Here is a 14,214-nt window from a genome sequence, read left to right on the forward strand (position 1 = left end):
CTGAAATTGAGGCAATAATTAAGAGCCTACCAACCAAAAAGAGTCCAGGACCAGATGGATTCACAGCTCAATTCTACCAGAGGTACAAGGAGGAACTGGTACAATTCCTTCTGAAACTATTCCAATCAAAAGAAAAAGAGGGAATCCTCTCTAACTCATTTTATGAGGCCAGCATCATCCTGATACGAAAGCCTGGCAGAGACACAACAAAAAAAGAGAATTTTAGACCAATATCCCTGATGAACACTGATGCAAAAATCCTCAATAAAATACTGGCAAACCGAATCCAGCAGCACATCAAAAAGCTTATCCACTATGATCAAGTGGACTTCATCCCTGGGATGCAAGGTTGGTTCAACATACGCAAATCAATAAACGTAATCCAGCATATAAACCGAACCAAAGACAAAAACCACACGATTATCTCAATAGATGCAGAAAAGGCCTTTGACAAAATTCAACAGCCCTTCATGCTAAAAACTCTCAATAAATTAGGTATTGATGGGACATATCTCAAAATAATAAGAGCTATTTATGACAAACCCACAGCCAATATCATACTGAATGGGCAAAAACTGGAAGCATTCCCTTTGAAAACTGGCACAAGACAGGGATGCCCTCTCACCACTCCTATTCAACATAGTGTTGGAAGTTCTGGCCAAGGCAATCAGGCAGGAGAAAGAAACAAAGGGTATTCAATTAGGAAAAGAGGAAGTCAAATTGTCCCTGTTTGCAGATGACATGATTGTATATCTAAAAAACCCCCCTTATCTCCTTTAAGCTGATAAAAAACTTCAGCAAAGTCTCAGGATACAAAATCAATGTGCAAAAATCACAAGCATTCTTATACACCAATAACAGACAAACAGCCAAATCATGAGTGAACTCCCATTCACAATTGCTTCAAAGAGAATAAAATACCTAGGAATCCAACTTACAAGGGATGTGAAGGACCTCTTCAAGGAGAACTATAAACCACTGCTCAATGAAATAAAAGAGGACACAAACAAATGGAAGAACATTCCATGCTCATGGATAGGAAGAATCAATATCGTGAAAATGGCCATACTGCCCAAGGTAATTTATAGATTCAATGTCATCCCCATCAAGCTACCAATGATTTTCTTCACAGAATTGGAAAAAAACTACTTTAAAGTTCATATGAAACCAAAAAAGAGCCCGCATTGCCAAGTCAATCCTAAGCCAAAAGAACAAAGCTGGAGGCATCACGCTACCTCACTTCAAACTATACTACAAGGCTACAGTAACCAAAACAGCACCGTACTGGTACCAAAACAGAGATATAGACCAATGGAACAGAACAGAGCCCTCAGAAATAATACCACACATCTACAACCATCTGATCTTTGACAAACCTGACAAAAACAAGAACTAGGGAAAGGATTCCCTATTTAATAAATGGTGCTGGGAAAACTGGCTAGCCATATGTAGAAAGCTGAAACTGGATCCCTTCCTTACACCTTATACAAAAATTAATTCAAGATGGATTAAAGACCTAAATGTAAGACCTAAAACCATAAAAAACCTAGAAAAAAACCTAGGCAATACCATTCAGGACATAGGCATGGGCAAGGACTTCATCTCTAAAACACCAAAAGCAATGGCAACAAAAGCCAAAATTGAAAAAGGGGATCTAATTAAACTAAAGAGCTTCTGTACAGCAAAAGAAACTACCATCAGAGTGAACAGGCAACCTACAGAATGGGAAAAAATTTTTGCAATCTATTCATCTCACAAAGGGCTAATATCCAGAATCTACAAAGAACTCAAACAAATTTACAAGAAACAACCAACCCCATCAACAAGTGGGCAAAGGATATGAACAGACACTTCTCAAAAGAAGACATTTATGCAGCCAACAGACACATGAAAAAATGCTCATTATCACTGGCCATCAGAGAAATGCAAATCAAAACCACAATGAGATACCATCTTACATCAGTTAGAATGGCCATCATTAAAAAGTCAGGAAACAGGTGCTGGAGAGGATGTGGAGAAATAGGAACACTTTTACACAGTTGGTGGGACTGTAAACTAGTTCAACTATTGTGGAAGACATTGTGGCGATTCCTCAAGGATCTAGAACTAGAAATACCATTTGACCCAGCCATCCCATTACTGGGTATATACCCAAAAGATTATAAATCATGCTGCTATAAAGACACATGCACACCTATGTTTATTGCGGAACTATTCACAATAGCAAAGACTTGGAACCAACCCAAATGTCCATCAATGATAGACTGGATTAATAAAATGTGGCACATATACACCATGGAATACTATGCAGCCATAAAAAACGATGAGTTCATGTCCTTTGTAGGGACATGGATGAAGCTGGAAACCATCATTCTCAGCAAACTATTGCAAGGACAAAAAACCAAATACCGCATGTTCTCACTCATAGGTGGGAATTAAACAATGAGAACACTTGGACACAGGAAGGGGAACATCAGACACTGAGGCCTGTTGTGGGGTGGGGGGAGGGGGAGGGATAGCATTAGGAGATATACCTAATGTAAATGACAAGTTAATGGGTGCAGCACACCAACATGGCACATATATACATATGTAACAAACCTGCACGTTGTGAACATGTACCCTAGAACTTAAAATATAATAAAAAAGAAAAATAAATAATTGCATTGTTAAAAAAAAAGAGAAATACTTCTAAGACATACTATTAAAAGATACAAGTTATTAAAAAATATTTTTAAAGGAAAAATATTTTTAAGGGAAGCCAGTCACAGAACTATATATACATACACACACATATATTATATATATTTACATATATATAAAATGATCTAGTTCCTATTAAAAACTACATATATTTCTGAATCTGCATGGAACTTTTCCAGAAGAATATCTGTCAGACAGCTCACAACGTTACCTCTGGAGGTGGGATGAGATGAGAACATCACTTCTGAAGTTGTTTTTCAGTATTGGTTATTTTCTAGTGGGCATGTATTAATCATAAAAACAAGGAAGCTAAATTATGCATGTATACACCCAGGCCTGTCATGAGTTAAGTCATTAGACCACTGCCCAGAAACCAAGGATATGACTATGTCCTCTGATCTTACCTCCGTGCTTAGTGTTTGTTATGGAATGAAGTGTCTCGGAACTTGATAGTGAGGAAGATATTTTGATGCTGTGCATACCAGCGTCTTAGAAGACAAAACTGTTATCTACACTTTTGGTGTTGACTCTTAGCCACGATATTTACTTTTACCAACAGATACTATCAATTGATCTTTTAAAAAATCTTCCGAGTCACTTTTATTTTTAAATCTTCAAGCTGTGTTTAGCAGTTCTAATTCAGATATATTGTGAGTGGGAAGGAAAGAAAACACATTTAGTCTTTGAATACTTGAGAGATAACACAACTTTCAGCAATAAGTAAAGCAGTTAAAATAAAATTTTAAAATACTGGTTCTCTGCATGACATTTGAATGAAGGGGCAAAAATAAAATACTGGCTCTTACTTGAAAATAACTCTAGTGACTTATAGGTACAAACCATTAGTTGTATAGTATAGGTATTCTTCAAAAATTTATTTATAGAAACAGACATATTCAAATACAACACTGGACAAAAACAAAGAGAAAAAGTTGGAATGCCGATGACAACAGAGAATCTCACTTGCACTTTCCATTTCTCTGAATTAGCACCATTAGTTCAGAAATCACAGATGTAATTATAATTGTTTCTAATATATAAAACACCTTATAAAGATCTGTAAACTATCTAATAGCAAAGTTCTTCCAAAAACACATTTAAAAATCAATCAGAATTTACCATTTGAAACTGATGAAAATGGTTTAAAAATGAATCCAGTTCTACGGCTTGTCAAAGGGAATGAGCCATAATTAGTTTTATTGGAAGAAAGTGCCTGAATTCATCTTCTAGCCTCCTTCTAACCACCAAGCAGGTACAGTAAATTGAATATTACTACAGGAATAAGAGTCATCTAAAACTGGTCTTAGAAAATATTTTCCTAAACTATAAAAATACTAAATGGCATACAAAAATTTCAGCATATACAGCAAATAGACTACAGCAGACAAATATTTAGAACATACTTAAAACTATCTTGTACCACAATCATCATAAACATCAAGTATTCTTCTAATCAGTTTTCTATGATTCATTCTAATTCAATGTTTATTTACCCTCAAGTTTTGTTCTAGTGTCAGATACAGACCAAATTCTGTGTTTCTAGCAGAAGTTACTGGAGGAACTATTGAATAATTCTTGGTATTCAACTCGTTCTCAAAGTGCTGGAAGTGCAATTGTCGTACAGCCTATTTTTTAGATCGGGGTCAGCAAACTACAGCCCAGGGGCCAAATCTGGCCACCATCTGTTTTGTCCGGCCTGGGAACCCAGCTACACATATTCCTTTACGTACTGTCTGTGGTTGCTTTCCTGCTTCAGAAATAGAGTTGAGTAGTTAGGACAGAGACTGTATGTGGCCTTTTGGTCCACACAGTCTGAAATATTTACAATCTGGCCCTTTACAGAAAAAGTTTGCCAACTTTTATTTTAGATAAATCACTTCAAGAAATTCTTAACAAGGACAAGGTAAAAATATCTAAGATTAAAAAAATTTTGGTTGAGGTGTGCTGGTTCTATCACATAGTACCATGGGGCAGGCCAGAAGAGTGCAAACTTGGATTGGAGACTTCAGGTCTTGAACTATATTATTCTGGCATTCTAAGCGAAGTCTGGCTATGATAAAGTACCTTCTATTCCTGTGTGAACTGGCCATTTTGTACCAAGCAATTCAGGTACCACATTACAGCAACGTGCTTACTGTTCAACCCCAACCATCTGTGGTTCCCACAAACAATATTTAGCCTTTAAAAAGCAATTATCTTCTACCCTTAGCAACAAACAAAACTAGAAGTGGACCTTTCCCTGTGCTCTGTATTGGCATCGATTCTACACTGCTATACTGCATACTTTTTAGAATCCTTCCCTGTGACATGCATCATAATAATTTGTACTACTGCCACCCAGGGCTACAAACATGTCCCTTTTGACAAAGCGGACCAAGTTTTCAAGTGGGCACATGGGCTTGGGAGAATGCTTGTGGTGGTCTTGGCAGAAAGAGGTGTGGAATGTGACATCGACGCCATTGTAAAGAATCCGGACAGAATGTTCACTGGGCTTTTCTCTGTCTTGCCAAAGCTCAAAGATCAACCTGGCTGCAAACCTTGGGAATCTGGCTTCTGAAAGGCCCAAGGCACTGAGAACTGGTGACAGAGTGACATCATGAGCAGAGTAGAGGGCAAAGAGCTCTTCTTTCCTGCCCTCGGTGGCACGCTGCATCCGGCCGATGGTTTGGTTCAGGATGGGGTGGGCACCCAGGAGAGAATACCCGAGGTACAATTTCTTCTCCCGTCTTTCCCTTTCATCCTCGATCTGATGGGTCTTAATTACCTTGAAGTGTTCCATGTCAACACAGCCATTTCTGGTACAGGGAAAGCTGACATTGTGGCAGAAGTGGCAGAGCATGGAGTCTATGGGGTTGGCAGCTCGAAGCTGCTTGGTGGGGACGTCCACGATCTTGGCCATCTCCCCATAGGTCTTCTCCAGCTGGCTGTTTTTCAAACGTAGGAGGTACTGACGACGCTGCTCCTTTTCCAGATACTGGTTTCTTACTGGGCAATAGCAGCTTCCAGAGCAAAACAGCGCACTTGGCTGGTGCCTGAAATAAATCTTCTTCCAGTCAAAATCTGGGAGAAAGCCATAAAGCAAGGCCAGCCCACTTTGTAGGGTCCGGCTTTTCCCAGTGGTCTCTAGATAGATCTGGTCTGCAGACCAATCATTGGGCAGTAGTTTGTGTTTCTTTAGATAGATGTCCCTCAGCAGCTGGCCATTCTGCAAATGCTGCACGACTCCTGAAACACAAGCACACAAAGCTTTCCTTACTTCCAGCTGAGCAAAATAAACAGCAAAGGGAGGTGGAGTCAGTGTCTGGCTCTGGAGTGTTTTAGGGCAAGAGAATGGCATCCAGCCTGTTTCCCCATGGTGTGGAAGTTACAAGCTCGAGTTCACAACAGCTTGTGAAGAGAGCCTCTTGGGGGTATCCATGAAGGATGAGCAGAGCGGGGCCCTGGCCTTGAGAACCACGGCCTTTGGACCATCTGCCTTGCACTTGTCCTCCAGACCGGCCTCTTCCCTGGGGAAAGTGTTGTGACTGGTGGGTCTCAGGGTTCAAAGTCACCCAGCCAGGGGATATCTATAATTGCATGGGCCTAAGAAGAGGTTTTTCCCTCCTGTCCAGCATTCCTCGGTGTGCAGCAAGTGCTCAGTGAAACCACTCAGGCGAAGGCTGACTGCAGATTCCCTGCTTGTTGTTGTCTCCTCACTGCTGGAGAGTCCCCTCTTTGACCCCATCCTCCCCAGCCTGCCAACCGAATGTTCTCTGATAACCTGCTGGGTACGTTCTGCCTGATCCTGGGGGCTTTACAGACTCATCAACACACATGCATCCTCTGTATGATATGGAACAATCTCCCGATACCCAGATAGAATACTTGAAAAAAGCCAAGTGTAGAACAGCATGTTGATTATGCTCCTTTAAAAAGAAAAAGAGGGAAAAATAAGAATGTGTATTTGCAGCCTGAGTTTTGCATAGAGAAACTTTGGAACGTTGTATAAGAAACTAATCTCAATGGTTCTCTGGGGGTGACGGAGGTACAAAAATGAGGTGGATGGAACATGGGTAGAAGCAAGAATTTAAAGTTTACCTCCTAGTACTGTTTTAGTTTTGAACTATCACAGTATGATAATAAATTAACTTTTAACATTGGAAAAAGCCTTATCTTTAAGCAGGAGAAGGCAACCCAAGACAAAAACAAGCTCACTCTTATCCTGTAGTAGGAGGTAACGGGACACAATCTGTCATGGGGATGAGTTCTACACACAGGCCCTGTGACCAGTGACATTATTTATTCAGATGTCCAAACAGTATGAAAAGTCCCACTGCAAACATGAGACAACTTCAGCTGAAAATTGTGAGACAGAGGGAAATATGTTCCCCTGGGAAAGGGAACAGCTCAGCAAAACCCACAAAGGATGTGTGGGTCCTACTGTGAATGAAGAGTGCTGAGAACAGAACTCCCCCAGGAACCCAGGAACTAAAGGCTGGAACAGACTTTAGCATTTCCAAGACGCTTTGCAAAAAAACATGCAAACCGTGAGAGACAAACATTAGATTCTGTGTCTTGCCCTAGTTCATTGCTGGGCCTATTTTATTTGGTTAGGCCACATAAAGTTAGAGTGCTTACTGTGTGCCAGGTCTTTCTCATTTAATCCTCACAAAAACCCAATGAAGAAGGTATATTATTATATTACCCCCATTTTCCTTATTTTATAGATGAAGAAACGAAGGCCTTGAACCATTCACAGTTAAAAAGTGGCAGAGCTAAAACCCAAGGCCCCATCTGGTCCTAATTTTATGCTCTTAGTCCCTGACATTTTCATGCCAAAATGCTAAGTTCTAGCTATTTAGGGCTTCTTATACTTGCCAAACATAGCCTGCATCTTCATGGCTTTGTTCATACCGTTCCCCTTTCTCTCCCTAGAGAAATCCTCCCAGGGCCTGGCTCCAACACTATCTTCTTTGTAGTGCTTTCCTTCTTCTTCTTCCTAGTCAAGTTAATAATTCCTTTCTCTTCCCATATGCTGCTGGACCATGACAACATCAGCTGCATTTATTGGCAGCCTCTCATATGCCAGCACTGCACTAGGCACTCTGCACATGCTACCTCATCGAATTCACCACCAGCCACCGGGAAGACAGGCTCCTCCCCATGCTACAGCTCTGTCTGACTCCAAGGCCTGTGTTTACTCTCTAAGGCCCTGCAGTACCTGGCATTACAGGCAGTTGTCTCCACGTGCATTGTGTGCTGCAGCTGGAGGCTTCTTTAGGACAGGCAGGAGGGTCCTATTCACCCTGCTACCCTCTCACACTCAGCAGCTGCCAAAGTATCTTCAACAGGGTAGGCACTCATGAGCAATCTTACCTTACATAGTTACTGTAGGGTGCCGTAAGTGCACCAGGGACAAAAGATGATTATTAACAGCCATGCATTTTTCATGATATTTAAAATAGAAATAAAAGTGACCATTAAAAGAGAATGAGGAAACAGGAGCAGATAGTATTACAAAAATGATTTCTAGAGTAACACTAATTTAGAAACGATGACGATGATAGATGAGTTGAGAAGAAAGATCTCAATGAATGATTAGGTGTCTGAGGGCCAACCCCCCAGCCTCTTCTCAGGTAGCAGCTCCTGGATCCAGAGACTGGTGCCCTCACCTCCTGTTCTCTGCACAGTCACCCTGACCTGTTAGCCAGGGCTGATGGATGCTAACCCCTAGGACCTCAAGGATTCTCCCTCTCTCAAGAATTTGGATTTGCAAGTTCATCTGTGTGTGTGGCTGGGACTGTAATTTTGTTGATAGACACAGCAAAAGATTACAGAGAGAGGCAGGGACAAGACAGCTTTTTTATTCCTGGTTCCAGTCTCTAGAGGCCTGGTTACACTCTTGATCTCGGAGTCTGTGAGTCATTCCTGAATCCTTATAATAAATTTCCCTTTTTCGCTTGAGGTGTTTTCTGTTATTTTTAACCACAGAATCTAACCAGCAGTTCTCAGCAAGAGTGCTACTGCCTTCAGAGAGGGCTTGGGGGTGGAGTTATTACAATAATATGGGGAAAGGCATTCCTGGCACCTAGTGGGTAGGGGCTGGAGGGCTAGATAGTCTCCAGAAGGGACACGTGTCTCTGTCCCACACTACTTTTGAATGCAGCACGAGACATTCCATCATGCGCAAAACGTATTTGAATACTTTAGCCTGTAGAATCTAATTCTGTTTTTTTGTGTCTAGAACACAAAACCATTTTTGTATAATATTAATATTCACTGAATTTTCCAGAAATACAATATAAACTAAGGAACATCTATACTTTGTTTTAATCAGAATTCCAGAAAAACCATGTCCTGACATGTGGTATTAGAGTCACCAATACAGCATCCATCAATCATCTGCATTTGTGAGTTGTCAGAGTCACATTTAGGTACAAGCATTTGAAGATTTCATTCTATTTTCTAGTGTAGCTATTCTTAAGCATTTATACAGAGACACATATAATTAGGTAATAAATTGGTTTCTTTTTGTTATAGCTGGGGACCCTGGTATAACTTTTAAATAATTAACTGCATAGAAAGATTACATTCATTCATTCATTCATTCATTCATTCATTGAGACAGGGCCTCAGTCTGTCACTCAGGCTGGAGTGCAGTGGCATGATCATGGTTCACTGCAGCCTTGACCTCCTGGGCTCAAGTGGTCCTCCCGCCTCAGCCACCTGAGTAGCTGGGACTACAGGCACATGCCACCACACTTGGCTAATTTTAAAAAATTGTTTGTGGGGATGGGGTTCCACTATGTTGCTCAGACTGCTCTTGAACCCTCAGGCTCAAACGATTATCCTGCCTCAGCCTCCCAAAGTGCTGGGATTACAGGCGTGAGGCACCATGCCTGGCTGGTTATATTATATTTAAATTTCACTTCGTGATAGTTGAGGGAGATTGCAAAATAGTTAATTGTGTAATCAAAGGGGGTGTTGGATCTGCTAGGATGAAAACCCTTGTTCTAAAGTAATGCATGTGGAACTAATTGCCAAAGGCTTTTGACACAACTCCTTATACATGGCTAGTCCTCCAGAGGCTTCAGCTTGCTCCACTCTGTCACCCAATATCATTCCCCCAGTAATAATAGCAAAACCTAAGAGGACCAACTATAGGACAGAGACCTTCCCTCCATCCCTGCTGAGGTCCTAAGATGCTGATGCAAGATGAAAACAGAACATGGCCAATGAGTCTTCCCAATTCACCCATAAAGGCTGGTGACCAAGCAAAGGTCCTCTGAGGTTCCAGACTGAAGAATCAGAAAACTGAAACCTCTTGAAGGACCACCTGTTGCTCTATTCTCAGCAAAGGTGACTCCACAGTTAACTCACCAACCTACCCTGACGGTGAACTGACTGCACATGGCCTGACTAGGGCTGCGGAGGGAAAGCTGTGCTTCTGTGAGGATTCAGCTCAGCCAGACTCCACATGCAGTAGAAATGTGCCATGCATTTTCCTCCCTGAGATCTTGTACATGAAAACCTATCAGAAGTTTTGTTAGAAATATCTGAGAACATGAGATTAGTTAAATAAATGATCAACTGCCCATCCAGAGTGAAAGAATATGGAGCCATCACAAATGATGTTGTGGATAAACAGTTATTCATAGGGAAATATTACCAAAATGTGTTGTCGAGTGGAAAAGTGGGTTATGAAATAGTGTGTTTAGTAAGATGTGTGTGTGTGCATAAGCACAGGAAGAAGAGTTACCCTTAAGGGTCTATTTCTGTGGTGGAATTATGGTTGCTTAAACTTTTTCTCCTTTTTACTTGTCTTTCCTAATTTATCTTCATGAACACGTATTGTTTTTGTAAGAAGGAGAAAGGTTCTATTTGGTTTTGAGAACTCTGATGTTTATTTAGAGGCCCTGGTGACCGAGCTCCTTGCAGAGCCAGTCTTTGCTTACCCCCTCTGAGCTGCACAGCACTCCGCCCAGGAGAACTGCTTGGAAGGTATGCAAGCAGAAGAGCGGGTCGGGGAACCCCTGAGCGCATGGGGGTCACACATACCTGTCTGTGTGAGCTCTCCCATCTCACACAGTGGGTGATTTGGGTAAAGAGGCAAGGAGTTCAAGGGGCTTTCGAAAGAGGCTCCGGATCCTTTTGACATGTGACTAACGAAAGCTTCCAGTTTTGGGTGATATGGTTTCCTAGAAAGATGATAGAGAGAGTTAGAGGTCCGAGTGCTCCAGAAGAGTCCAAACAGTTTCCAGCTTCAGCAAGCCAAATCCCACGTGTGTCGCAGCCTTTTGCACCCACAGTAACAGATACCGGCTCAATCACTTTTCAATTCCAATTTCATTATTTCTCGACCACTGACACTGACACACGAAATCCCCTCTGTGAGGTCGGCCGGAGTTCCTAACCTCTGCGGAACTCAGTACTGTGGGATTCAGCTTCGCCGTCTATCTTCCGGCTCCCCAACCTGCACCGCCTTCCAGGCTCGCTCTCCGGGAGACCGCCAACACCCACCCAGCAGTCATGCCTAGGCTGGGCGTCGTCCCACTCTCTCCATTCCCTGCCCCTGCACGTGCTGTCTGCTCCCCATGTCTTGCAGATTCTTTCTCCTGGTGCTTCTCCATCCCCTTCTCCTTCATCCTCACAGCTACTACCTAGATTCTGGCCTCAGGCAGCTTTTGTCTGGCTGGCAATGGGCTCTTTATTGGTCTTCTTGCTGATTAAGCATGCCCCTCTAATAATCTTGCCTTCTCCACCGCCAGAAGGATTGATTTAAAAGGTAACTCTGACCAGTCACTGCCCTTCCCTATCACCACCTTCTGGAAGGGGCCACACACAGCCTGTCACTCTATTCTGGCCTCGCCCTGGTACTCACTGGCACTCTCTACCCTAAAACTGTGCCCTGGCCACACCAAGCCAAAGGCCTTCTTTCCTCCAAAGCACAACGCACCTCATTCTTCAACACTTCCCCTACTTTCCCCAAGCTATCCCTTCCTCCTAGAAAATCTACCCTATCCTTTACCAAGGTCACCCATAATCCTTAGTTTTTCTGACCTCTGAAAAATCTCCCTTTAGGAAAATTGTTAACTGAATAAGATAACCAGGATCTCTATACCTCTTTACAATCCACTCCACGTTTTGGACATACAACCTCTCATTTAATATAGGGTAATAATAAATGTCAAAAAAAGTTTATATATGAGATCTGAGAGTATCTATATTTCTGCCACAAAGTATATGTAGTAAATCTTTCTAGTCACTAATACACAATTACCCTGAATAATGAAATGACCTATGAATATAAACATCTTTTCTTTGAATAATGAAGTAGCCTATGAATGTATATACATTTTCCAGCTGAAGAGAAGTGGACGGATAGAGTAGTTCATGACTAAACTCTGTGAGAATCAGCATGAAAAGAAGCAAAGATAAACTGTTCTAATGGCAAACCCCTGCTGTCTGAGGGCCCAATTAACTTTGAAAGTGCTTTAAAAATGGCTGCCAAAATGGGTTTATTATCTATCAACAACATAAAGCTAAAAAAAAAATCCATCTGTTAAAAATATGTTTTTAAATTAGAGAATACTAATCCAGACATGCAGTATAGTCTAATAAATCACCCTGGATGGCTAAAGGGAGTTATGCCTTTCCACAAAAACAGGGTACGTTATTTTGCCTGAGGCTAAAGCACATAAATGTTTGCAAACTGGGAAATAGAATGTCCAGACTGACAATTTGGCTGCCAAGAGTAATCCACATAAACAAAGGCTATCCATCAACAGGAGTCAAATGTTCTGCACCAGGCCATTATTTCAGGTTGGAGGTTTCTTTGAGGATCTGAGAAAGCTTTGCTGCCAATTTTAGAAATGGAATTTCACGACTGGAAGTGTTTGCTGAGGTGACCCAGGTTTTCAGGGCATCTAACTGCTTAATGATATCTAACTGCATTCATTCCAATGTTTTTTATTTTTGTTTTTTTTTTGTTCTTGTTGTGTTGTTTGTTTTTGGCATGCAAAGATGAAGATTTGTGGAAGAAAAACTTCATTTAAAGAATAGCTAACAGGCCGGGCATGGTGGCTCATGCCTGTAAACCTAGCATTTTGGGAGGCCGAGGTGGGAGGATTGCTTGGGGCCAGGAGTTGAGACTGGCCAACATAGTGAGACCGTGTCTCTATAAAAAATACAAAAACTAGCCAGGCATGGTGGTGCAGGCCTATAGTCTCAGCCACTCAGGAGGCTAAAGCAGGAGGATCACATGAGTCCAGGAGGTCGAGGCTGCAGTGAGCTGTGATTGTACCACTGTACTCCAGCCTAGGTGACAAAGAGAGACTCTGACTCAAAAAAAAAAAAAAAGAGAAAAAGAAAAAAAAAAATTGACAACAAATGGCTGTATCTTTTTAGTGGAAAGCAGACCAGGTAACTCGAGTCCTGGACCTGGATCTGACTACCCAGGCCCTGTCTGCCTGGTCCACTGCTCCATTCCTGGAGACCAGAGGGTGCTTAGCACACAGCAGATGTTCTAAAAATATATGTGAGTGAATTCAACTGTGAAGTGTCCCATCCTTGGATGTTTCATGAAAATAGCAAGCCTTCCATAATCTGTAGAAATGTATACGATAAGTTCCCATACGGTTTGTTAAAATATTCAGATTTTTATGAAAATATAGTTGGCCCTCCATCTCTTCAGATTCTGCATTGGAAGATTCAACCGTGGATCCAAAAATACTTGGAAAAAACCCATTAAGAAATAACAATACAACAATAAAAATAATACAAATAACAACTATTTACATAGCATTTACATTGTATTTGGCATTATAAATAATCTGGAGATGATGTAAAGTACATGGGAGAATGTGCACAGGTTCTATGTAAACACAACACCATTTTACATAAGGGACTTGAGCATCTCAGATTCTGGTATCCAAGGAGGGTCTTGGAACCAGTTCTCTGTGGATGACTGTATTAAAACTAAAGGCTACTGTGGATGAGAGTAGTGTACTAGTTGTACACTAAAATCTATTCTCTTCTTAAGAACTTGGTTAGATCCTATTTCTGAGGTCCTGAAATGAGGTAAAGCCGCATTCGCCAATAGAACGGAAAGATGTATGCCACTTCTGGGTTTAGGCTTTCTGATCATGTGTATGCCCGCTTCACATTCTCTTCCTTCCTTCCAGCCATTATTTAGGCCTGGCAGCAACCAGGGTTCAACCATGTAGCCATCCCCAGAGGATGGTAGAAGCAACAACCTGGAAGAAACCTGGGGCCCTGAATGACCAGGTGGAGCTGACTAGCACGATCTGGAACACACATTTCAGACCTTCACATGAGGAAGAGCTAAACTTCCTTGTTATTTAAGGTAATGCATTCATGAGTCCCTGTGCTACAAAATAAACTTACAAAATAGGTGTACCCTGACTAATGCAGACATAATTATATCCATGAAAATAAATTTTTCTTTAGGAAAAACTCATATTATTGTGGGATCATTGAAAATCTACTTTCATAATGAAAACTGAAATAATC

The 14,214-nt window shown here is 41.4% G+C and overlaps 1 protein-coding gene across 3 annotated transcripts in view; it reads right to left on the minus strand.

Moving 5' to 3' along the window:
• Positions 1–3,549: 3,549 nt before the first annotated feature.
• The window catches only part of PXYLP1 (2-phosphoxylose phosphatase 1), a 62,912-nt gene continuing 52,247 nt past the window's right edge, over positions 3,550–14,214 (minus strand). For 2 of the 3 annotated variants that reach the window (XM_003265319.3, XM_003265320.3), the window contains exons 4-5: positions 10,741–10,880; positions 3,553–5,928 (exon numbers count right to left, since the gene is read on the minus strand). In XM_003265319.3, coding sequence (XP_003265367.1) covers positions 4,991–5,928; positions 10,741–10,880 — 1,078 coding nt within the window. In that variant the 3' untranslated portion in view covers positions 3,553–4,990. Of the gene's footprint in view, positions 5,929–10,740; positions 10,881–14,214 lie in introns of all 3 variants that reach the window. The other variant, XM_003265316.3, reaches the window with a different exon arrangement.

The sequence above is a fragment of the Nomascus leucogenys genome, chromosome 8 (assembly GCF_006542625.1).
Source record: "Nomascus leucogenys isolate Asia chromosome 8, Asia_NLE_v1, whole genome shotgun sequence".
NCBI lineage: Eukaryota > Metazoa > Chordata > Mammalia > Primates > Hylobatidae > Nomascus > Nomascus leucogenys.